Source organism: Anolis carolinensis, unplaced genomic scaffold, assembly GCF_035594765.1.
Source record: "Anolis carolinensis isolate JA03-04 unplaced genomic scaffold, rAnoCar3.1.pri scaffold_8, whole genome shotgun sequence".
Lineage (NCBI taxonomy): Eukaryota > Metazoa > Chordata > Lepidosauria > Squamata > Dactyloidae > Anolis > Anolis carolinensis.
This window is the reverse complement of record NW_026943819.1, coordinates 30,059,889-30,086,767: the sequence shown is the minus strand read 5'-3', so window position 1 is coordinate 30,086,767 and position 26,879 is coordinate 30,059,889. Positions and strand designations below refer to the sequence as shown.

Genomic DNA, 26,879 nt, shown 5'->3' with positions numbered 1-26,879 from the left:
CTCATTTATCCAAAACTCCCTTATCCAAGCCTCTGGATAATCCAAGCCATTTTTGTAGTCAACGTTTTCAATATAACATGATATTTTGGTGCTAAATTCGTAAATACAGTAATTACAACATAACATTACTGCGTATTGAACTACCTTTTCTGTCAAACTTGTTGTATAACATGGAAGTTTTGGTGCTTAATTTGTAAAATCATAACCTAATTTGATGTTTAATAGGCTTTTCCTTAATCCCTCCTTATTATCCAAAATATTCACTTATCCAAGCTTCTGCTGGCCCGTTTAGCTTGGATAAGTGAGATTCTACTGTAAAATATTATAATAATATAAATTATAATAATAAATATTTAAAATAATATAATAGTATACAAATAATATAATAAAATATTATAATAGTATAAAAGAATAATAAGTATTTATTATAATATAATCATATTCTTATAAAATATAATAAAATATTATAATAGTATAAAAGAATTAATATTTAAAATATTACACTATTAAAAATAATATAATAATAAAATATTATAATATAAAACAATCTATATATATAAAAGAGTGATGGCATCATGGCGACCCACAAAACAACAAAACTACAGGCCCCCCAACCTCGAAATTTGACAACACAACCCATCATCCACGCCTCTAGGTCGATACAACAAAAAGAAAAGAAAAATAAAGTCCTAATTAGAGAGAGAGAGAGGAATAATTGCTTTTATCCAATTGCTGCCAGTTAGAAGGCTAAGCTCCTCCAACTTGGTCTCCTAGCAACCCAATAAAAAATAATAAAAAACACTAAAAAATAATTAAAAACACTAAAAAATTAATACAATAAAATACTATAATAACAGAAAATAACTAAAAATAATACAAGAAAATAATAAAATATAATAAATAAAAGGATAACTTACAATAAAATTAATTTTAAAAAATACAAATAACGTCAAATAAAAATTACACAACCATTTTTAACCAATACCACCACCACTTTGCCACAGCAACGCGTGGCCGGGCACAGCTAGTATAAAATATAATAATAAATATTTAAAATACAATGTTATTATATAAAAAATAATAATATAATAATATAAACCATTAATAAAATAATTATTATAATAATGTTGCAAATGAAGAAATATATCTGTTTCTATCTGGCTGCATACAAATGCTACGTACCTCGGCAGAAATCCATCAGAATCAAGACCTCCCAGACGTCCCCGCTGCTGACGGAGTTAATGCTGGAGTCGATGTAGCCGACAATGTTCCTGTGTCCTACAAGATCCCGCTGGAAAAGGAGCAGAAACAAAGGGACACGGCTGAATGCAAGCCATAATCATAATCATAACAATATGATAGAGATTGAAAACATTGACTACAAAAATGGCTTGGATTATCCAGAGGCTTGGATAAGCAAGGCTTGGATAAGTGAGACTCTACTGTATATTGTATATACATATAATATTGATAATAATATTATAATGGAATACAATATAATAATATTAATTATATATTATATATGAAATGTAATATTACTAATAATAATGTATAATGTATAATGATATAGTACAATATAGTAATTTAATGCTTATATTGTGCTATGCTAATAATATATTGTATGTTCATTTGATTTGTAAGCCGCTCTGAGTCCCCTTCGGGGTGAGAAGAGCGGGATTTAAATGCAATAAATAAATAAATAAATAAAAGCCGGAATGGGAAGGGGTGACTCAAAAAGTGGGAAAAATACAGATCTAGACACGTTTCATTATTTTTGAATGTATATTTTCTGATTGTATATTAGATTGCTTGTGTCAAATAATTTTAAAAAATAATTTCAAAAAGAAAAGAAAAAGTGGGAAAATGAGCTGGAAAGGGGGTAGCTGGAAAAAGTAGGACAGAGTAGGGTGGGAAAGGGCAACTGGGAAAAGGGAAACAACTGAGATGTGAAAGGGGGCTGGAAACTGGGAAAGGTTGGGATGGAAAGTGGGGCTGGAAAAGTGGAAAAGACCCCAGTCAAGAGTGTGAAAGGGGATTGGGAAAAGTTGGGGAAATTGGTGCAGGAAAGCCCAGCTCACTGTCCACCTAAGCAGTTCGAAAACAGCTGTGAGTAGAGAAATTATGTATTTTATGGCATCATCAAAGGAAATACCGGAAATGCCGGTGATCAAAGAACAGGAGGAAAAGTTTGTGGTCAAAAGCTCGTCATCATAGCGGAGGGGGGCTTTTTCAGCCTTAAAAGGGGATGAAAAACCTGGCTTATACTCGTGTATATACGGTATCTGTTGGATTTGCAACGGTTTCCAATTTGCAAGGGTTTCTGATGAGCAGAAAGGCATACCTTTGCGGCATTGCAGCATTGGCTTACCATGATCTGAATCTCCCGTTTGCAGACTTGTAGATCGTGTTCGTTGTTGACATACATGCGTTTGAGGGCACATTTCACGCCGTTGCCAGTCCTCACCAGGAACACAATAGCAAACCCGCCTGCAGAGAGACACAGAGAGAGAAGCCACTGAGACGGGAGGCGTCTGAAGTTACACAAGGACAGAAGGAGATCGGATGAAGCGTCCACTGCACTCGGAATAGACTGAGTCGCCAAAAGGCTCCAAAAGTGTCTGGACACAGTGATGCTTTTGCTTCCTGATGGTTCAAGGCACACAAATGTCATTCCTGACACAACGTCATGAGAAATATTGTGCATAAAACTACCTTCAAGTGATGCGTAGTGCTTTGGGTGTTGGGCATTGTGTGTGTGTATGTGTATATATATATCTCGATTTATCTCTTCATACGGAGACTCAAAGCAGCTCACAATAAAAAACGTAACAACTTAAAATACACAAACATCCAACAATAAAATAGTATATTGTCACATATTATTATATATTATCAGTAGTACCATATTTAATACATTAGTATTGTCATATTACAATATTATTACTCAGAGTCCTTGCACGATGTCCTCACTGCAGAAGAAGATGTGGGCTGAGAATAGGGCTCTACAAGTCACCTACAGACCCACCGCCAAGACACTGCACTTGGAAGGCCAACGAAGGATCGCCAAAGTCAGTCAGTCAGTAAAAACGTATTATCATCATCATCACCATCATGCAGTTTAATAAACATTTCCCATGTTTTGGCAGTGGAACTCTCTGCCCCGGAGCGTGGTGGAGGCTCCTTCTTTGGAGGCTTTTAAGCAGAGGCTGGATGGCCATCTATTGGGATTGCTTTGAATGTGATTTTCCTGTTCCTTGGCAGAATGGGGTTGGACTGGATGGCCTGTGAGGTCTCTTCCAACTCTATGATTCTATGATAAAACCAATTAGGAAACTACATTTATAATCCAGGAACAAAAATCATGTTATAGGGTGTTATTCATTTTTAGATAGCGATAGACATAATTCTATGTCAGTGTTAATACTCTTTAGGTTTTAATATATACTGTATATACTCGAGTATAAGCCTAGTTTTTCAGCCCTTTTTTAGGACTGAAAAAAAACCTCCTCGGCTTATACTCTGGTGAGGGTCCTGGTGAGCTTCTATTAAGGTCGGCTTATACTCAAGTATATATGGTATATTTATTATTTTTCTCTATTATTGTTGTTACTTTTACATTTATTTTACTCTATTAATTATTATTATTACATTTATTACTGTACGACATTTATTATTACATTTATTATTTTCCTGTATTTATTATGATTATTATTACATGTATTATTTCACTCTATTATTATTAAAAGGATACATAAGCACATTTACATTGAAGATGAGAATAATGATTTGATTAGAGTTGAACAGTCATATCTTAAATTACAGTTTGATGTAAAGATTCAAAAACATTTGAACTACTGATGCCTCAATTAATGTAATTTTATTGGTATCTCGGCTTATACTGGAGTCAATGTTTTCCCAGGTTTTTTGGTAGTAAAATTAGGTGCCTCAGCTTATATTCGGGTCAGCTTATACAGTATATAGGTTGACCCTTACAGCTCAGTCACTGGACAAGAGAGACTCCAATGCCTGTGCAGGAAAAGCATTTTCTAAAATGATCATCATCATCATCATTATTATTATCTGTGCTATTCTGTTTAATCCATGCCAGTTTGGGATAATGCAAATTAGCAGTGCAGGAAAACACCATGTGGCACTTGCATAATGGCCTGTTACTCCCAATATGTTCCCCAATTCGTTCTGATTGGAAATTGGCCCCTTTGGACTTGTTTCCCTGCTTTTTTAATCTCCAAAAGAGACTTTGGGAGCAGACCGATGCTGCAGTGAATACTGATTTTTAAAAAAACCAAGTTGCTATACACGGGGGAAGGAGTTTCTAAATGGAATCTACTCTTTACTTGTAAATAAAACAGCAACGATTTATCCTTGCCTCCGTTTGCTGCTGCAAAGGCCCAAGTTGCATGAGTTAAAAAGCTACTTAAACGGTGTTAAAAATGGATGAGCGCTCTAAAAAAGGAGGCTAAAAAGGTGCCTTCTTTCTCTGTGGGACAAAGTCTTTTAAGAAATAACTATTAATAGAACTGCTTTATCAAAATTGCAGGCGGTAAGCAAGGCCGGCTTTCTGACACGGAAGGGAAAGACCTCTTCTTAGAGAAGGCCTTGCTTCCGAAACATCACTCAACCTTTTTTCTGCCAATTTTAGGGACAGATTACGCTTATTAAGCCGCTATCCTAGAACGACTTAATTTCAATCTTCTGCTGGAAATATGCTCTATAGCAATGATGGGCTACCTTTTGCACTTGGTGTGTCAAAATTCACCAAAAAACCTAGCATGACTTGGGTGGTGTGTCACTTTGAGGAAAAAACCATAATTTCACAATATATATAGTTTAAATAACAAATATATATATACAGTAGAGTCTCACTTATCCAACACTCGCTTATCCAACGTTCTGGATTATCCAACACATTTTTGTAGTCAATGTTTTCAATATATCGTGATATTTTGGTGCTAAATTCGTAAATACAGTAATTACTACGTAGCATTACTGCATATTGATCTACTTTTTCTGTCAAATTTGTTGTATAACATGATGTTTTGGTGCTTAATTTGTAAAATCATAACCTAATTTGATGTTTAATAGGCTTTTCCTTAATCCCTCCTTATTATCCAACATATTCGCTTATCCAACATTCTGCCGGCCCATTTATGTTGGATAAGTGAGACTCTACTGTAATTGTAATATATAACTGTATTTAATAAATCAAAAACTATTTACTACCATTATTTCCATGTACAACCATCTATGGTACCTCTTGCAGTTTCCATGCTGATTTCTCTCTATTGTAGTTTCAATGTAGTCATGAATAATATAATAATAATAATATAATAGTAATAATATAACAATATACAACAATAATAATAGAATAATAATAGAATGATTATATATACAGTAGAGTCTCACTTATCCAAGCTAAATGGGCCGGCAGAACCTTGCATAAGTGAATATGTTGGATAATAAGGAGGGATTAAGGAGAAGCCTATTGAACATCAAATTAGGTTATGATTTTACAAATTGAGCACCAAAACATCATGTCATACAACAAATTTGACAGAAAAAGTAGTTCAATACACAGTAATAATACGTAGTAATTACTGTATTTACGAGTTTAGCACCAAAATATCATGATGTATTGAAAAAATTGACTACAAAAATGCGTTGGATAATCCAGAACGTTGGATAAGCGAGTGTTGGATAAGTGAGACTCTACTGTATATAACTGTATTTAATAAATCAAAAACTATTTACTACCATTATTTCCATGTACAACCATCTATGGTACCTCTTGCAGTTTCCATGCTGATTTCTCTCTATTGTAGTTTCAATGTAGTCATGAATAATATAATAATAATAATATAATAGTAATAATATAATAATATACTACAATAATAATAGAATAATAATAGAATATGTAATGTGCATAATTCCCATGGAATAAACAACAAAACCACTGGACCAAATCACACCAAATTTGGCCGCAAAAGACATTAGTCATCCAATCAATCTGCATTCAGCAGCGTGGCAGCAAAAATGGCTAGGCGTGTCAGTGCTGACACGCGTGTCATAGGTTGGCCATCACTGCTCTATAGCATGCATGGCCAACTTCAACCCTCCAGGTGTTTTGGACTTCAACTCCCACAATTCCTAACCGCCAGTAGGAAATTAATCAGGTCTTGGATCAAGAATATTCAGAAAATTAAATTAGGATCAAAGAAACTCAACAGAAAATAATCTCAAAAAAACCCCTTTCAATTAGGACATAGAATGGGAAATATTTCCAACAAATGTTGGCATAATTGTGAGGCGATAGGTTCATTCTCTCCTATGTGGTGGGATTGCAGAAAAAATCAGAACTATGTCAGGAAAATCAGAAATACAATGGAGGAAATAATGCGGAAAAGATTAACGTGGGATAAAGCTGGATTCATGTCTCTCACTACAGAGGCAAAGGAAGACAACAATAAATGGACAGAAATCCTAAAATATATGATTTATTTATTTATTTATTTATTTACAGCATTTATATTCCGCCCTTCTCACCCCGAAGGGGACTCAGGGTGGATCACATTACACATATAGGCAAACATTCAATGCCTTTTAACATAGAACAAAGACAAGACAAACATAGGCTCCGAGCGGGCCTCAAACTCATGACCTCCTGGTCAGAGTGATTCATTGCAGCCCGAGGCTATGATAGCCCAAGGATGGAGAGACAATACAAACCATAACATTGTGCTGGCTCTCCATGGGAAATATGGAGCCCTACAAAAGTTGTCACAGTTTCCAACACACAGGTTGGGGATGCTGGGATTTGCAACCCAAGATTACTTGAAAGGCTGCTTAAGGAAAGAGACCAAACTGGCCTCGATTTGCAACTCCTGTCTGCCTGGATTCCTTCATTTGCTGAACGCCGTGGGAAAACAAGCATGAAAAACCTGGCTCTTCTTCTTCTCTGCTTGAGAGGAACATTATGACTTTCAAATTCACAATTTCAAAACCGCCTTGCATTCACTTCCATTGCAAAGGACTGTACCGACCGAGGGAACCTATGCAAGGAAGGCTCATCGGGAGAGCAGGGAGCGGAGGCCATTAATATTTAAAAGGGCTGGAAATTGTACACACGAAAGCCACTCCGGCCCCGCTGCTCTGGCCCTTCCGTCAGCGGCTCTTTTCAGCCCGGTCGGATCTGAGTCAGCGTTTGCGCACATTCACCTTTAGCTGGATTACTAATGGAAACCCCTTCCGAGCAGAATTGTTAAGCCAAAGACAATCACAGGGCGGTTTTATTACCTAGCCGAGGCTGGGATAACGCAACCTGTACCTTCCAAACTAAAATTCCAATGACTCTACAGCAGGCATGGGTCAATTTGGACCCTCCAGGTGTTCTGGACTCCAACTCCCACAATTCCTAACAGCCTACGGCTACCAGTGCACAGAGACTACCAGTGCTCTGCAAGAACTAAAATATGGTCCACAAAACATTTAAAACTTCAAACCTTTATTCATTTTAATGAATCCGTTGTTAACTAGTTGGTGCCAGGTTCACAGTGCTCTCCGGATGTAGGTGAACTACATCTCCCTTAAATCACTGTCATTTCCTTCCAAATAATAATAATAATAATTTTATTTTTATAAAAATTTTATACCCCGCCCCATCTCCCTGAAGGGACTCGGGGCGGCTTACATGGGGCCAAGCCCAGGTCACAAACAATATAAAAACATAACAATAAAACAATCAATCAACAATAAAACAAGTCATAGGTCAAGATACAGTAAATATACTATGATAAAATCCTGGGTCGGCTCTAAAAAAGAACTGGGCCAAAAAAGTGCAAATCCCTCCAGTATTTTCTGATGGTCATGGGAGTTCTGTATGTGGGAAGTTTGGCCCAATTCTATCGTTGGTGGGGTTCAGAATGCTCTTTGATTGTAGGTGAATGATAAATCCCAGCAACTACAACTCCCAAATGCCAATGTCTATTTTCCCCAAACTCCACCAGTGTTCACATTTGGGCAAATAGAGTTTTTGTGCCAAGTTTGGTCTGGATCCATCATCATTTGAGTCCACAGTGCTCTCTGGATGTAGGTGAACTACAACTCCAAAATTCAAAGTCAATGCCACCAAATCTTTTCAGTATTTTCTGTTAGTCATGGGAGTTCTGTGTGCCAAGACTGGTTCAGTTCCATTGTTGGTGGAGTTTAGAATGCTCTTTGATTGTAGGTTAACTATAAATCTCAGCAACTACAACTCCCAAACGACAAAATCAATCCCCTGCCAACCCCGACAGTATTCAAATGTGGGCGTATTGGGCATTTTTGTGCCAAATTTGGTCCAGTGAATGAAAATACATTCTACACAGCCGATTTGTACATGACGATTCATAACAGTAGCAAAATGACAGTTATGAAGTAGCAACGAAAATAATATTATGGTTGGGGGTCACCACAACACGAGGAACTGTATTAAGGTTGAGAACCACTGCCAAAGAGACCCATTAGATCCGAGGATCTCAAATATTTTAAGTGGAAATCCGGTTCACAGTCCCTTAGACTGTTGTGGGGCCGGACTATGATGAAATAATCCAAAATCGGGATTGTTGTTGTTGTTGTGTTCCCTCAAGTTATTTTAGGCTTAGGTTAACCCTAAATCTCAAGTTTAGGACAGGGGCCAGGTAAATGACCTCAGAGGGTCTTAGTTTGGGGACCCCTGCATTAGAGGACCTAACAAATTCCACCAAATACCTCTCAAGAAATCTCTAGGCCCTTCAATGCAACCGAATGGGATTGGTAACTGAATAGGATTCGGCTGTCTCTGCAATTTCCAGAAATGCCAGTCCACCCAGTGTTACAGAGCTTATCTGTTTGGAAAGGCATTTCAATAAGGAGCCGTTGCCCGCAGAAACCAACTCCACCAATTAATAACAGCCTGCATGAAACCAAGGCCAAGATGCAAACCTCGATCTCCAAGTTGGACCCTGAAATCTGCCGTTGCAAAACAAGCCAGAGCAGCCTGGATGGAACGGCACTCGGTATCTCTTCTATCTGAGATTGTTCCCTTTCCCCCACCGCTCTCCATTAGCACTGGAAGAGATTAACTGGATCGTAAAAACAAGGTAACTGAACAACCAAAAATCAATAAGCACAGGCTGTTCCTGTTCGGCTAAACCACGTCGTAGTTCTCCTGCTGAAATGAAGAGCACGGAAAGGGATGTATGAGAGAACCATTGGGCATAGTTAAGGTCCTGAAGGCAAAATCTGAGCCGGAAGCAACAGCCAAAGTTGCCCCAAAAGGCTGGAACGGAACGAGGCTTGTCCGGTTTGCAATCAAGAAGAAGACCAGAGATGTCCATCCTAGAATCACGTCTGATGATGATAAGCAACTAAAAAAGTTCTCGCTTTCAAAACTGCTTTTAAACCAGTGTTATGGAATGCTTATTTAATTAAGTTTTGTAAAAATCCTTTTTTGCAGCAGTGTTTGCTTTCAACCTCTGCCATAAGTCACCTTGAACGCCAGGCAGGGAAAACGGCAGAATGCAAACTAAGCAAATAATATAAAACAAAACCCCTCCTCTCCTTTTGTCTGGACATCAAGGGATGCCTTTTCCCCCTTCCACAAATGGAGAAACACGGAAAGCAACCAAAAGGCCTACACAAAGCTGAGCCAGAGTGGAGAAGCCAAAGGGAGAGAAAAGGAGCCCAAGCAGCAACGGGAGGAGAAGGAGGCGATTTATCAACACACGATTGGTTGATAGAGACTTAAAATAGTGTATAACTGCTAAAATAATGTATAAATATTAAAATAAATATAGCGTCCCTACTTCGTGGATTTTCACTTATTGCGGGTGGTCCTGGAACCTAACCCCAGTGATAAGAGAGGGGAACACTGTATATATGTATGTATGTATGTATGTGTGTGTATATATTTATACACACACACACACACACACATATATACATACTATGTATATACATATATCTAGCTTGTAGGGATTTTAAGTTGAGTCGAACATGTACAAAACCTTCCGAGCCACGTTCTAAAACATCTTGACACATATCCTGCTGATATGGCAACAGCTAGAACATGGAAATACGGTACATCTTTTTGTGGCTTGCCTGCCGCTGTGACGTGTTTCCCAGGGAGTCTTATCGAAAATGGTTTTATTTTATTTATTTATTTATTACATGCATTTATACCCCCCGCCCTTCTCCCCGAGTCGCTTGTTCAAGGTGTGACACTGGGCGGACGAGGCAAAGTCCGATCAGCACTACGTTGGTAAAGAAAAAGAAAAACAGGTTCAAACTGCCATCGGAATCCATGTGTGAACTTTAAATGGCTGTAAAATCTGCCTTTTCTGCACAGGTATGTGGGTTTGGTTCCAAAACCCATATATGCTCAAGTTGCATTATATACAAGAGTACAGTAAAATGGTCCTCTATTGGTGTATTTGTGGAGACTCAGAAATCAGAAATTTGCCACATGATTTGCTCTTCTGCGCATTATATTCAGAATCAAGATTCAAATACTTGGGATCGAACCTACATTCCGATAATGTGTCTGAAAATATTTTCTCTGAGATGCCAATTCAAGGGTAACTCACTCAGGCCTTAGGATCAAGTGCGGCTGGTGGGGACGAGGGAGAGGGCCTTCCCGGTGGTGGCCCCTCGACTCTGGAACTCTCTCCCCAGAGAGATCAGACTTTGTTGTCCACTTTCCGTTTGGATTTTAAAACGTGGGTGTTCCGGTGTGCATTTGAGTGAATAGTCCCACTAGTTGGCAGCTTGTTTACAATTCCTCTCCACTCCTTACTTTTTACTTTTTAGATCCCAGTGTCTTAATGAGACCATTCTTCTTGCCCCTATCCTTGATTGCCCCTGTACTTCCCACGAACCCTACCTATCACATCTCTTTTTCTCAACCTTCTCTTCTGCAGGCTTAACAGATCCAGCTCTTTAAGACGCTCCTTGGGGAAATTATTCACAGTCTCCATACCTATGATCATTTTAGTTGCTCTCTTCTGGACACCTTCAGGCTTGTCAATATAGAAAATAGCAAAATCAAAGTTTGCTTTTTGGAACCTTTGGTTTACATTTTCCACCTGTGGATGGTGGAATCTCACAGATCCCTTGGAGAGCAAAAGAGAGAAGATTACGGAGCTTTCACTGGTGTATTTTGTTCACGTCAAAAAGCCAGAGTTGGGGCCCAGAGAAAAAGATACTACAGTAATGATTTCCCACTTTTATCTCTCAATGGAGAGGTAACAATGCATTCCATCGCATACCAGTTCCCTGGTTAAAACAAGTTGCCAGCTTCGGAATCCTTCTCAAGCCACAGATCAACAGGGAACTCAATCTGAGTAGAAAGCTTAAACGTCTACAACATTCACACTGGCCTCCAACTGACAAGAGTTCTTCTCTCACCCTGGACTTTCCACAGATATATATAAACCTTCCTGGCTTAGTTTCTCCATACCTCACAACCTCTGAGGATGCCTGCCATAGATGTGGGCAAAACGTCAGGAGAGAATACTTCTAGAACATGGCCATACAGCCCGGAAAACATACAACAACACCAAGCTTAAACGTCCATTGGCTTCACACATGACTTATACACAACAGGCAAATGTTACAGGAGAGTCTAATGTCTCCTTCTTCTACCTCTGTGGTAACTTTGGCCCTTGAAGTCCTTATGCAAGAATATATACATATATATTGCTGCATTTCAATATGCAGCCCATGGCGTTACAGGCCCAGCCTGCCTTTCCTGACATTCCCAAAGACAGCAGCCGGCAGGGAAGCATGCGAGGTTGTGGCCGTTGCATAAGCCAGGCTGCGGCGCAGGGCTAAGCATGCACAGCATGTGAGGAAGAGACTGCAGCCGCCAATGCAGAGCGGCCTGCCTTTTGCAAAGCAGAGGGAAAGAGATCAGAGGGACTCTCTAAAATAATTGGAGGGGAAAGAAGTGTGCATCTGCTAGAAAGCAAAGGGCAGGACAATTGCTCCTGAACATCAGGGGCTGCATTAAAACACGTACAATGGAGACCCACGGAAAACCAGATAACAACAAACTCTACTGAAATGAAGGACTTCTGCACAAAATAAGGGGAAGGGAAGAGGGGGAAAAGGTATAACAATAATAACGATAATAATAATAAATAAAACATGTATAAGTAGATAAAAAGGTGTAGTAGAGAGATATGTAGTAAAGTTGTAATGGAAAAGCCTAAAACTGATAAGAAATATGCATAAAGATGTTTTGATTCTGATTTCTCTTTATTGTTGGATTGCATACAATGCGATATGTCTGGGATACTGTAAAATGAAGAAAGAATGTATACTTATACATTTTGAATTATAAATTAATAATAATATTGAAAATAAAGCATGTATAGGTAGATGAAGGGTGTGTAGTGGAGAGATGTATAGTGAAGTTGTAATGGAAAAGTTAAAAGACTGATGGGAAATATGCTTGGGGATGTTCTTGATTTTTGTTGTTGTTGTTGTTGGATTGTATGCAACGTGATGTGTTTGAGATATTGTAGAATGAGGAAAACGTGAGCTTGTACATTTGGATTGATAAATTAATAAAAAATCTATTTTTTTAAAAAAGAAATGAAGGACTTTTGGCCCAAGAATCGCCCTGGATGACTTACAAAACGCCTGTTGGATCAGGATAAATGAAGCCGCAGATACAGGCAAAATAGGAAAGCAACCCCTGGCACCTGCAGTTGGGAGGAGCAAATAAGGAGTAAACTGATGACTGTCACCAAACATCTTGATGGAAATGCAGGCAAAGAGGTCCCCCTGAGCCACCAATAACCTTTCCAGGCTCTGGATCCCATGCAATACAGAAAGAGCAGGCTCGGCTGTCACAATGGGTTGGAATTAGGTGAGAGGAAGCCATGAATAAGCCCCAATCCTTTCAGACTGTGACCAAAACAGAATACAGAGGACTTATTTACATGTTTCGACGTAGCAGTGCAAGCCGGCACCAAGAAAAATGGTCAGAAAGCCAATCCTTGTCCAAACGGCTCCATATCACTCCACAAAGCACCAAGAAAACAGAGTAAATAGAGGTTCCTTTCAATAGAGCAGGCATGGGCCAACTTCGGCCCTCCCTCCAGGTGTTTTGGACTTCAACTCTCACAATTGTGAGAGTTGAAGTCCAAATTGTGAGAGTTGAAGTCCAAAACACCTGGAGGGAGGGCCAAAGTTGACCCATGCCTGCCTTAAAGTGAGTGAAATTGCAGCCTGAGAACCATGGATCTTGCAAAGTGCGCCAAGGAACAAGGATAATGGCATCTCTGGCAGAAACTGTAGCACTAACAATCCAATAAACTGAATAAACACCGCAGCACATTTTCCAACAACGTCTATTTTAATCTGTTGTTGAAGCCTTTCATGACCGAAATCACTGGGTTGCTATGAATTTTCTGGGCTGCATGTCCATGATCCAGAAGCATTCTCTCCTGATGTTTTGCCCACATCTGTGACTAGCACCCTAGACCTTCCGCAGATATATAAACCTCATGTACCTAGTTTCCAACAGACCTCACAACCTCTGAGGATGCCTGCCTTAGATGTAGGCGAAACAAGAGGGGAGAATGCTTCTGGAACACAGACAGACAGCCTGGAAAACTCACAGCAACCCATCTATTCACTTCTGTGGGCCCAAAAAGTGTGTTTCTGTGCTGCCGTCACAGCCAAACCGAGAGATGTGTGTATGCTTTTTGCACATGGAAGGGCCCTGATTCAGTCCCTGAGAGAACGTGCCCAACTCAGTCACCATTCAATAGATGAGTTACGAAGATATCAGGATAAAATGTTGAACTGGACCTTGAAAGAGCTGGATTCTGGTGTCGATTTATACCTTCACCAATGTTTTGGTTGTTGTGAGACAAGGCTTCATAGAGGTGGTTTTGCCAGTTTCTTCTTCTCAGAACCTGGAGTTCACTAGAGATCTCTCATCCAAGTCCTGGCCAGGGCTGACCCTGCTTACCTTCCACAATCAGGTGTCTTTGGGGCATTTAGGGGTGTGTAGCTATTGTGCATCCATGTGCCTTTCAAGACTTATGAATTATGGATCAACATAAATTCCATAGTGTTTTCTTAGGTAAGCAGAGGAGGTTCTGCCAGTTCCTTCCTCTGAAACACAGACTCCAGGGCTTGACCTTCATTGGCGGTCTCCCACTCAAGGACCGACCCTGCTTAGCTTCCAAGATCAGATGGGATCAAGTGCCTTTTAGGGCTTTTAGCCTGCACTGAATGTGACTGTTTACCTTGAGTCTGCATAAGAAGCAAAAATCCACATCAACCGCTGCAAGGCCTTCCTCAGGTGGCTCAGAGTTTGCAATAAAGGGATATGTTTTATTTATTCTGCCGCTCTCAACGCCGACCTATTCTGCTCGAGTGAAAAAAATGAAATCATAGATCAGAGGCTGGCTAATAGGTGACTGCCTTTTCATGTCATTGGCCTCCTTTGTACTGAGAGTTTGTCACCTGCACCCGCAGACCACAGCCTTGCAAGGTGGATCTAAAAGTTTCAGCAGGTTTAGATAGGAGCAAGTGGTATCTGCCTAGTAGCCAGGCCTTAAGCCGGTTAGGGCTTTAAAGGTCAAATATCATCTGTAAAGCTGACCCAGATACTAACGGGAAACCAATGCACACGCAAACGAGAGAAGGGACGCCACTTTGCCAGCCATGGCCCCAAATGCTAGTCTCTGGGTCCTCGAATACAAACGGGGCTGACAAAGAGAGTACTGGAAAGGGCTCCTCCACTCAGGTTGGTTGCAAAAAAGAAGACATTTCAGCAGGATGGATAACAAGGTAAAGGAGCTCTCTCCTTGGTTTGAAAAAAATAAACCCATGTATCATTCCACAGCAAGCTGGATCCAGGAAAAGCAAAAGCTGCACATCCCAAGTGCTGAACCTGACTCAGCACATCAAAGATGGTTTTGAAAGGCAGCAGATTACATGAGCTATTTTCATAGACCTATCGGCAGCATATGATTAAATCATGGCCTTCTCTTGACAAAAACTCATAATACCACAAAGGATCACCATCTCACCCGCTTCATAGGAAATCTTGTACAAAACAGGAGCTTTTTTGTTAGGCTCCAGGGTCAGAGAAGCAGATGGAGAAAACAGGAGAACGGCCTGCCTCAGGGGAGTGTGCTTGCTCCATCAATGTTCAACATTTACAGAAATGACCAGCCACTGCCAAAAGTGACAGAAAGTTTCATCTATGCTGATGATCGTGCCATTACCGCCCAAGCTGGGAGCTTTGAAAAGGTTGAACAGAAGCTCTCGGAAGCTTTAGGTGCTCTTACTGCCTATTATATGGAAAGAACAGACAAGCATCTTCCGATCTGAGGATGACCTGGGAAGGAATCCCACTGGAGCATTGCAGCACACCAAAACATGTAGGAGTTACCCTGGACTCTAATATGACTTACAAGAAGCACTGCTTGAATATCAAGCAAAAAATGGGCGCTAGAAATAACACCATACGAAAGCCGACTGGCATAATCTGGGGATCACAACCAGGCATAGTGAAGATATCTGCCCTTGCACTGGGCTACTCTGCTGCTGAGTAAGCATCTCACCACGTTAAAACAGTGAACGCGGCTCTTAATGAGACATGCCGCATTATCACAGGATGTCTACACCACTGGAGAAATTATATTGTTTAGCTGGTAATAAATAATAATAAGTTTATTTATATCCCACCTCCATCTCCCCCGAAGGGGACTCGGGGCGGCTTACAGAAAAATCAGATACAAAACAATAACAAAATACAAAACATCAAAATACAGTAACAAAAACCAGTAATAATATATACACAATAACCAAAAGAAAAAAAACAGAAACATAGTAACAAGACATCGAATTAAAACAATGAGGTTGCAAAAGTGGATAAGCAAAGTGCACATTATGGTATTGCACCACCTGACATCCGCCGGGAAGTAGCAGCCAATAATGAAAGGACCAAGGCACTGACATTTCCGGCCCATCCCCTATTCGGATATCAGCCAGCATACCAATGCCTTAAATCAAGAAACAGCTTCCTAGGGTCTACAGAGATACTCGCAGGAACACCTCAGCAAGCGAGAGTCCAAAAGTGGCAGCCTAAAACCTGGAACCTCAATCCATGGCTGATACCGAATGAGATGTTCCCTCCTGAGCACACAGAAGACTGGACAACTTGGAAGATGCTGAACAGACTGAGCTCTGGCACCATGAGATGCAGAGCCAGCCCAAAGAAATGGAGCCACAAAGTGGAGTCCACGACATGTGAGTGTGGAGAAGAATAAACCACAGACCACCGACTACAATGCAGTCTGAGCCTTGCCACATGCACATCTCATAGCAACACCAGAGGCACTCCAAGTGGCCAAATTCTGGTCAAAGGACATTTATTATCACACCAAGTTTTTTAATTTGTGTTCTTGAATACATTACAACTGTATCCTCGGTTCACTTCTGACACGATGAATAATAACCGGCAAGGAGAGATTTGTTTTGTAACAACTCCTGCCAAAAGCAGGCTCAGTGTGTGACTCTAAGGTCCCTTCCACACAGCTGAATACAATCCCACATTTTCTGCTTTGAACTGGAATATATGGCAGTGTGGACTCAGATAACCCAGTTCAAACCAGATTTTGTGGGATTTTCTGCCTTGATATTCTGGGTTGTATGGATGTGTGGAAGGTCCCTAAGTCACCTGCCAAGGAGAGTCCATGCATTTCAATGGGTTTTCTAAGGCAAGGAATATCCAGAGCTGGTTTTGCCAGTTCCTTCTTCTGAAGGCGAGTCTCCAGCATCTGGGATTCATCAGCAGTCTCCTACTGAAGCACTAACCATGTCTGACTCTGCTTAGCTTCCATAGTCAGATGTAATTTGGTATTTTTTTTAAAGGTATTTAGATTTAGAAGCCGTCACAAACAACCTGCATCATAATACTGCTTATACAGGTAGGAGGCATTTGGGAGTACAAATCCCACCCCCAAAAAAGTGATAGGAATATCAGGTGAGGGGTCTGGTGGGAGCAAGGGGAAGCCCCCAAGGGCCAAATGGGCCTCCCAAGTCACTTGCTGCTTTCTGTGTTAAAGCATATCCTTCCACCCGTTCATAGCAAGTCCCTCAACTGGAATTACAGCCATTCACTGTAATAATATTATTACCTATTCACTGGGGTTAGGGGAATACGTCCACAATGACAGAGAAAAATCATGAATTATTATACACACACACACACACACATACATACATACTATTTTTGGTACCCAGGTTATTTGAAAAAATAATAATATTTTAATTGTCCAAAATGCATAAGGTTGTGGGTGAACTACAACTCAAATCATGCCAGGTTAACCCAAAGAAACTATATCAGTACTTAAAGGTCTTTAAGTTGGGCAAATTTGCTCTGGATACATCATCAGTGGGGTTCATTCAGGAGCCATGAGTTTAAATGACAGGAAAGGAGATTCTACCTGAACATGAGGAAAAACTTCCTGACGGTAAGAAGAGCTGTTCAAGAGAGGAACTCTCTGCCGCGGAGAATGGAGGAGGCTCCTTTCTTGCAGGCTTTTAAACAGAAGCTGGATGGCCATCTGACAGGGGGTACTTTGATTGTGCTTATCCTGCCTGTCAGGGGAGTGGACTAGATGACCTTTAGATGCCCCTTCCAATTCTATTATTCTATGCTTCTATGAAATGCATGCGAGCCACCCGACATCTCTTTGAACAATGTGGTGCCTGGGCCTCACAGACATCCTCCAACAACTCATCCCACCCGGCGCGTCTACACTGGGCAAGACTAACACCAGATGCACAGTCAGCCAAATGACTCATGTGGGAGCAGAAGGGGCATGAGTCAATGCACCACTGGACTTCCTTTCTTCCCATTGCAACACAGTAAAGAAACAGGACCATAGTGATGAATTCACAACAGCAACTTGGGTTTTACACAACTCCCAAGTCCCCAGTTGTGTCAGGCAGGCAGGGAGGCATTTTCCAAGCCACTGCAAGGCCCGCATGCCGAAAGACAAAAAGAAAGAGCAGGGAGTCAACACACATTGCTCGAGGTCCTGCTCGAGGTTCTTCTGCTTAATTATGGAATTTACAATAATTATAGTTCCACTCCTGCGAGGCCAGTCTCTGATGTGTTTCCTTGTCCCATAAAGGCAGGGCAAAACAGGAGCCTCCAGTTCTGCAACTGAAGAGCAGGCTCCTTTTAAAAGAATGCAGAAGGGCTTCTAGCCAAGACACCGGCCCATGGCTGAATCGTTCAGAGTGCCATGTTAAAGGGTGCAAAGTGCAGTGGATCCTGGACCTTGCAAACCGTCGGCATGCATCTCGGAAGTTAGGTCTGTAGGCTAGGGTTCAGGTGAGCTTTGGGCCCCTTCTACATTGTCCATATAGCCCAGGATCTGATCGCAGATTATCGGGCAGTGGAGACTCATATAATCCAGTTCAAAGCAGATAACCTGGGATCATATCCTTGGATAGAAGGGGCCTTGCAGGAGCTCTCCAAGGTGCTGAAGATGCTGAGGACCAGCTTGACATCTTGGAGACCCCCTTGAAAGTCACTGGAGTAGACCGAGGATGCTGCTACACTGTGGGATTAATGCACTTTGGTGTCAGAATATAGGAACTCCCCTTTGCAACATCATTGGAGCGTGGCTGAAGGGTGCTATAAGGTGCTATAACAAGAAAAAGTCTCTGTGAAGGCCATGACAGTTTAAACATGAAGCATAGTTGCAAAGACTATAGGAATCCAGTTTTCCTTTAATCCAACAAAAGAGGGAAAATATTTTCTAAAGCAAGCATGGGCCAACTTTGGCTCTCCAGGTGTTTTGGACTTCAACTCCCACCATTCCTAACAGCCTACTGGTATTTAGAACTGATATTGCTCTAAAGAGGTGAGATCTTCCCAGAATTTGCAGCACTTTATCAGTCATCTCGTGTTTACAATATTTATATGGTGCACCTTACCCAGTCTACTTTTACAATCTCTCAGTTTTAATCCATGTTTTTATTAGTTCTTGTTTTTTATTGGCTAATGTTTAATTTTTTTATTGTGCAAGTTGTTGTCTATTGCTGTGTTTTATACTGCTACTGTTTTTATTCGGGCTTGGCCCCATGTAAGCCGCCCTGAGTCCCCTCCGGGGAGATAGAGGCGGGGTATAAAAATAAAGTTATTATTATTATTATTATCTGGCAACCCCATACTAATGGGAGACTAATTTTTTCTTGCCCTCACCCATCCTGGACACCCCCAGTTTTTCATTTGTCCATCTTCTTCTCTTTCCCATTCCATATTTCCTCCCAGCTTTAGACATACAGGGCGCCCATTCTGGACCAATTATTTGCTCTTCTTCCAACCCAAACAGCTTCTAAGTCTGGACGCCTCAACGGCAAACATTCATCTTTCTCACTCGGTAGCGTGCTTCGCGAAAAAGAGATACAAGGCCAGAGTATAGGATGAAAAGCTTGAAGTAGGCAGACAGAAAGAAGAAAGGATGGGAGGAAGGAAGAGAAGAAGGAAGAAAGGAGAGAAAAATCCAGCAATACAGGGAGGAGTTAATTTCCTGCCTATGTCAACATCAGGGATTCAACCGGCAAGTTACTTAATCATCCTTAAAAAGCAGGCCTTATGTTTCCTGTGAGAAGCAAGAGGAAAATCAGACTTATTTGCGGCTTGGGTCTCCAGACCACTGTGGAAAAAAAAGCCTCATCCGAAAAGCAGGCCGCTTAACCATTCAGTTAAACTCATGTCTTGCCAAATTATAAAAAAAACCCTCACATTTTGCTTTGTTATTTTGGGAGAGAGAGAAAGAGAGAGAGAAAGAGAGACAGATGACAAGAACTGGCTTTTTGCCCACACTCTCTGTCACCGCCTGCAGCAATTTACCATGACCAGCAAAGCAGCATTTCAGTGATGCCGGGTCACAAAAAAGAGGGGTGAGTCAGGAGACTGCCCTTAACAAAGTCAATATCCCTTTAAAAAACCTATTAGCGAGCAAACACTACCAGCCTTGTTAAAGGTAGGCCCTTTGCTCCCTGTTTATATTTCCAGAAGACTCATTTAATCATTGTGCAAAAGCAAAAACCTTTGCACAGGGGTCAAAACTAAAATGTAAAGCAAAATATTTCTCCATCCCATTCTACTATCCTGACCCCCCCCCCCAAACCTCCAGCTACTTTGGGACTTGGGCTTTCTATATGGCATTATAAGCCCCAAATTTCAAAATCCTGTTTGGAACAGATGCTCTGCTCCAAGTTGCAGTACAAATTCAGCACAATCCTGAAGGTCAAAGCTAAAATTATGCCTATTTTTCCCTTGGGAAGGAAAAGAAAGGAAAAGGTCCCACTGATGAGCAACCCTGGAGTCAGTTTGCAAACATTGAGGGCCTGCGTAGGGCCGTCTCTCCCCTCTCAAAGCGGAGATTAGAAGCAAAGAGAAGCTTTAAAATGCGAGCCGGTTTGCAAACTAGGCCAACCACTTGCCATACCTTGAATGTGATGGCTCTGCCTCACGCAGCCCACAGCACAAACACACGTCACCTGAGTGTGCCTTGAACATGCCACCGGAAAATTTGATGGGGAATTCACTCCTATTTGCATACAATTAACCCTTTTCTTGCAACACCCAAAGCCAAAGAAAGGGGGGAAACTGACTCCTCTCCCCTTAATATTGACATCGATGCTGCTTTGGAAGTTACATAATGTTTTTGCAATAAAGGGGGGTGAGAATTTTCCAACAAATGCCTGGCAGCTAGTGGCCTTTTTTTGCTCCCCTGTCCTTAGCAAAAAGAACATTTTGAATACTCAAAACATACAAACACTGAACAAATAAACGTACACCATTGCAACGCATGAATACAATATAATCTAGTCTTCAGAGGTAATGTCTAATTCAATCAAGTGCAATGATTTTAATGTGATTCAATCTTAAAAGTATTTAAATATATGTGTGCCTATGTGTTCTCTGCCTCAAGCCTTGAGGACAGGAAGGTAACAAATAAAATGTATTATTATTATTATTATTACTACTACTACTATCATCGTTATCATTTTGTATAGGAGCATGTGGCTTGGGGCTTGTCTTCTTGGGTCTGCTGATTGAATAAAATAATATGTGTACTTGTAGATAGATAGATAGATAGATAGATAGATAGATAGATAGATAGATAGATAGATAGATATGGCGCTATGTATATGTATATGTGTGTATCTATATACATATAAACATACACAGGGCTTGTCTTTTGGGGTCTGCTGACTGAATAAAAGAGTATGTGTGCATGTGTGTAGATATATATTATAGATTTAATATGTTTATTTAAGTACTTATTTTTGGCTAGTTATTATAAGTTTATATTGATGTTGTTTTACTTATTGGTTTGATTTGGTTTGCCTATCTGTTTGTTTTTGCCACTTTTTGTTTGGAAACCACCCTGAGTCCTCCTAGGAGATAGGATGGGTTATAAATAAAGTTTTTTATTATTATTTTTATTATTATTGTTATTATTATTATTATTATTATTATATGGGGATCATCTTCTCGGGCCTGCTGATTGAATAAAATAATATTTGTGTGTGTATACACACACACACACGCACACGCACACATACACACACACACACATACATATATATATATATATATATATATATACACACACACACACGCACACATACAGTAGAATCTCACTTATCCAAGCTAAACAGGCCGGCAGAACCATGGATAAGCGAATATATTGGATAATAAGGAGGGATTAAGAAAAAGCCTATTAAACATCAAATTAGGTTATGATTTTACAAATTAAGCACCAAAACATCATGTTATACAACAAATTTGACAGAAAAAGTAGTTCAATACACAGTAATGTTATGTTGTAATTACTGTATTTACGAATTTAGCACCAAAATATCATGATATATTGAAAACAATGACTACAAAAATGCAATGGATAATCCAGAACCTTGGATAAGCAAGTCTTGGATAAGTGAGACTCTACTGTATGTATGTGTGTGAGTGCGTGCGCGCATATACATACAAACACGGGGCTTGTCTGCTGACTGAATAAAAGAGTGTGTGTGTAAATATATATAAAAATAAAAAGTTATAAAGTATTATTATCATATATGGAGCTCATCTTCTTGGGTTTGCTGATTGAATAAAATAATATGAGTGTGCGTATCTATATCTATATATAGATATAATAGAGACAGCTGTCATCCATTATCATTATTAAGCCTGAACATAAAGCAAAAGCTACTTACAACCCCTACGGAGAAAACGTAATGGGACGGTGGCAAGCCAGCACCCGAATGGAGGCCATGAATAGCTTTCCATTAGTTCTTGCTCAACCGGCAGGGAATGGGAAGGAGCTGGAGGGGGTGGGAGAAGGGTGCCAGGGCCTGGGGCCTCTTACCTTCGGCCAGGACCTCATCCACAGTCACCTGGTGCCTCCCGATGTTGAAAACCCGGCCGATGTACCCGGTGCCAGGCCCGCCGCTGCCTCCGCTCCCGCCGAGGGGCCCGGAACCGGCACCGGAGCCCCCCTGCTCCCGCCGAGAGTCAAAAAACTTCTTCATGGCTCCAGACATGCACCTGCTTTCGCGCCGTTGCTGTGCAAGTTTCCCTCTCCCAAAAAATATAGGTATGTGCGTATGTTTATATATATATCATATAGAGAGAGAGAGATGGATATATTTCCAATATGCAGCTCCTCACGTCTCGAAGCGAGGCAAGATAAAATTCCCTTTGCTGCAATACTGCCTTCTGCCTTAAAGGTCAAATGCTTCTTTTTGTCTCTCTTGGTCTGCCAGGCCTGAAAGGCAGAGCTTGGGAATTATGCACACCTGGAAAAGGGGCAGGAAAAAAAACAGAGACTTAGGTCCAGCCAGACATCATTTAATAGCCTATTATTAAGCATCATAGAAACACAACTCTCCTTGGAAGGGAAATATGCCTAATTCGGTCTAGGAGCAAAGGGAAAAAACACTGCCCGACAAAACCCTGAGTCATATATTTGGAAATAATAACAATAATAATAACAATAAGTTTATTTTTATACCCCACCAGGCCCAGGACATACAACAGAACTGTATCATAAGGCACAATAATAATTGGGAGGAAGAGGAAAGAACCCCCAAGAAAAGCTGTGGTTTTGAACTTTAAATGTATGTGTTTGAATGGTTTCTAACTGGGAATTTTTAAATACTGTTTATTTTTAATGTTTGCATATTTGTCCCCCTGGGGTAGAAGAGCAGTATATAAAATAAATAAAGAAATATATTTTAATGGTTGTGCTGATGCTTTATGTCAATCCGCTTTGAGTCCCCTTTGGGAGAGATAATGTGGAATAATAATAATAATAATAATAACAATAAAAAGCTGGTGTCCTATACTCCCCTATGCAGCCCTTGGCTTGAACATGACAGCCCTAAGTTGGATGGGAATTGTGTGTGTGCGTATATATATATAGATATATATATATAGGTGTGTACGTATGTGTATGTATTGATATGTGTGTATTTATACATGTATGTAGATATCTATGTGTGTATATTTGGGTGTGAACGTAAAATGGAATGTTGGTGGACAGGAAAGATGGGCTCAAAGCCAACCTTAAAAACTGTGGTATAGACACCAAATGAGAACTGGGAAGCCCTGGTCCTTGAGCGCTATAACTGGAGGTCTGCTGTGACCAGCAGTGCTGTGGAATTTGAAGAGGCTCAACTGGAGGGCGAAAGGGAGAGATGTGTCAAGAGGAAGAAGGCGCGTCAATCCAAGCTTGACTGGGATCGCCTTCTGCCTGGAAACCGATGCTCCCCCCCGCCCCCCAAAAAAAGACTAAGGTGGAAGAACATGCGTGTTAATAATAGGGCTCCACAGTCATCTACGGACCCACCGCCAGAACACTACACCTGGAAGACAATCATCCTCAGACAATGAGGGATCACCTAAGTGAATATATAGGTGTGTACATATGTGTATTTATAATGTATGTATATATGTATAGGTGTGTGTGTGTATATATATATGAGTACAGTATACACAGGTATTTATATGTGTATTTATGTTTGTGTGTATAGATGTGTACGTATGTATTTATGTTTGTATTTATACATGTGTGTATATGCATGCATAGTTTGATGTGCATATGTGTATATATGTGTATGTGTGAACGTATGTATATGTGTCTATGCATGCATGTGTATGTATGTGCATCTATTATGTATACATATGTATGTGTGTGCATGCATATATTTATGTGCTTATGCGTACGAATGTGTATGTATGTGTGAGTATATAGAGATATATGGGAGAGGCTTCCCTTTGTTGCTCACCTGCCACCGGCATCGCTCCCAGGCCCTTCCTCCACTACTTCCGCTTCAGCTTCTCACTCAGCATGTATGTATGTATGTATGTATGTGTGTATGAACGTTCAGGGTGGGAGTAAGTACTCTTGTCTGTTTGGGGCAGGTGTGAATGTTTCAATAGGCCACCTTGATTAGCATTTATTAGCATTTCAGTTTCAAGCTCTGGCTGCTTTCTGTCTGGGGGAATCCTTTGCTGAGAGGTGTTAGCTGGCCCTGATTTTTCCCTGTCTGGAATTCCCCTCTTTTCTGAGTGTTGTTATTTACTGTCCTGATTTTTGGGTTTTTTAAATACTGGGAGCCAGATTGTGTTCCTTTTCATGGTTTCCTCCTTTCTGTTGGAATTGTCCACATGCTTTTGGACTTCAATGGCTTCGCTGTGTCGCCTGACATGGTGGTTGTGAGAGTGGTCCAGCCTTTCTGTGTTCTCAGATAATATTCTATGTCCAGGTTGATTCATCAAGTGCTCTGCTATGGCTGACTTCTCTGGTGGGATTAGTCTGCAGTGCCTTTTGCGTTCTTTGAACAACACTCAGGAAACAGGGGAATTCCAGACAGGGAATAATCAGGGCCAGCTAGCGCCTCCCAACAAAGGATGCCCCCAGGCGGGAAGCAGCCAGGCTTGGAAGCTGCAAGGCATATACAGTAGAGTCTCACTTATCCAAGCCTCACTTATCCAAGGTTCTGGATTATCCAAGGCATTTTTGAAGTCAATGTTTTCAATATATCGTGATATTTTGGGGCTAAATTCATAAATACAGTAATTGCAACATAACATTGCTGCGTATCGAACTACTTTTTCTGTCAAATTTGTTGTATAACATGATGTTTTGGTGCTTAATTTAATTTAATCATAACCTAATTTGATGTTTAATAGGTTTTTCCTTAATTCCTCCTTATTATCCAAGATATTCGCTTATCCAAGGTTCTGCCGGCCCGTTTAGCTTGGATAAGTGAGACTCTATTGTACATCTCGTTTGCTGTGTCATACTCTGTTTTTGTTTAAGTAAAATAACAATAACAATAGTAATATTAATAGATACATTAAAATATTAATTATTAATATTAATAAAGCAGACAGGCTTTGAAGCTGCAAGGCCATTCAATGCTAATCAAGGTGATTAATTACAACATTCACACTTGCCTCCAACAGAACAAGCGTTCTTTCTCCCACCCTGGACCTTCCATAGCGATATAAGCCCCACTTAAACTCGTTTCCAACAGACCTCACAACCTCTGAGGATGACTGCCACAAATGTGGGCAAAACGTCAGGAGAGAATGCTTCTGAAACATGGCCAGACAGCCCAGAAAACATACAACAACCCTGTGATCCCGGCCATGAAAGCCTTCGACAACACATATGCATCTTGTTTGCTGTGTCATACTCTGTTTTTGTTTCAGTAAAATAACAATAACAATAGTAATATTAATAGGTACAATAATAAAGCAGCTGGGCTTTGAAGCTGCAAGGCCATTCAATGCTAATCAAGGTGATTAATTACAACATTCACACTTGCCTCCAATAGAACAAGCGTTCTTTCTCCCACCCTGGACCTTCCATAGCGATATCAGCCCCACTTAACTCGTTTCCAACAGACCTCACAACCTCTGAGGATGACTGCCACAAATGTGGGCGAAAAGTCAGGAGAGAATGCTTCCGGAACATGGCCAGACAGCCCGGAAAACTCACAGACTGAGATGTCTTGCGGGGTCTCCTGACTCACCTGCTGGCGGGGCGGCGGGGCTGGGCTGCCCGGCTGGGCGGCCTCCTTCCGGCATCGCTTCCAGGCCCTTCCTCCGCTACTTCCGCCTCAGCTTCTCGCTCTGCGACCGGGGCCGCCGGGGAGGAGACCATGCCGAAGGAGAGAAGGGCGGAAGGAGGCGGAGGCCCAGGCCCAAGCCCCGGCTCCTCCTGCTCCTCTTGCCCGCCTGGCTGCTTCCTTTTCCCGTCCCCGGCTTCAGGAAAGGCAGGCTCCGCCGGCGAGCAAGGCCTCACTGAGGAGAAGAAGCGAGAAGCGCTCTGGCTGCCTCGACTGAGCCGGAGCGAGGGGCGGAGCCAAGCGGCAACGTCACCCTCAAGCCCCGCCCCTTCATCCCTTCCCCTCATACAAGTCCTCTCACAAATACCTTCTAAGTCACGGAGACACCAAGGACAATAATAATATTAATAATATCATCAATAACACCAAGGCGAAGTATTGTAACTATCCGTTTCTCACTCTCCTCCCTCCTTTTTTTTTTTTACCCCCCCGCCCTCCCGGAAAATAAGGCGTTCGCGACGCATTGCCTCCTGGGAGGAGGGGTTCCCGAACTCGGACTACAAGTCCCGAGAGGCACCGCGCGCGGAAACAAAACCGCGCAGGCGCAATGGAGTTATGGGTTCTGAATGACAGGAGAGGGGGGAAAGGAACTTGAACCCAAACCTCAATGATGGTAATAATACTAATAGATTATTATTATTATATAA

General features: G+C 41.1%; 1 protein-coding gene across 6 annotated transcripts in view; it reads right to left on the bottom strand.

The window, feature by feature from the left end:
- Window positions 1-26,565, bottom strand: part of aak1 (AP2 associated kinase 1) — an 86,259-nt gene extending 59,694 nt beyond the window's left edge. Inside the window, exons 1-4 of one of the 6 annotated variants that reach the window (XM_062961210.1) lie at window positions 26,137-26,565; window positions 22,461-22,890; window positions 2,369-2,487; window positions 1,183-1,291 (exon numbers count right to left, since the gene is read on the bottom strand). In XM_062961210.1, coding sequence (XP_062817280.1) covers window positions 1,183-1,291; window positions 2,369-2,487; window positions 22,461-22,635 — 403 coding nt within the window. In that variant the 5' untranslated portion in view covers window positions 22,636-22,890; window positions 26,137-26,565. The remainder of the gene's footprint in view (window positions 1-1,182; window positions 1,292-2,368; window positions 2,488-22,460; window positions 22,891-26,136) is intronic. The other 5 variants (XM_062961208.1, XM_062961209.1, XM_062961207.1 and 2 more) reach the window with 5 other exon arrangements.
- Window positions 26,566-26,879: the final 314 nt, after the last annotated feature.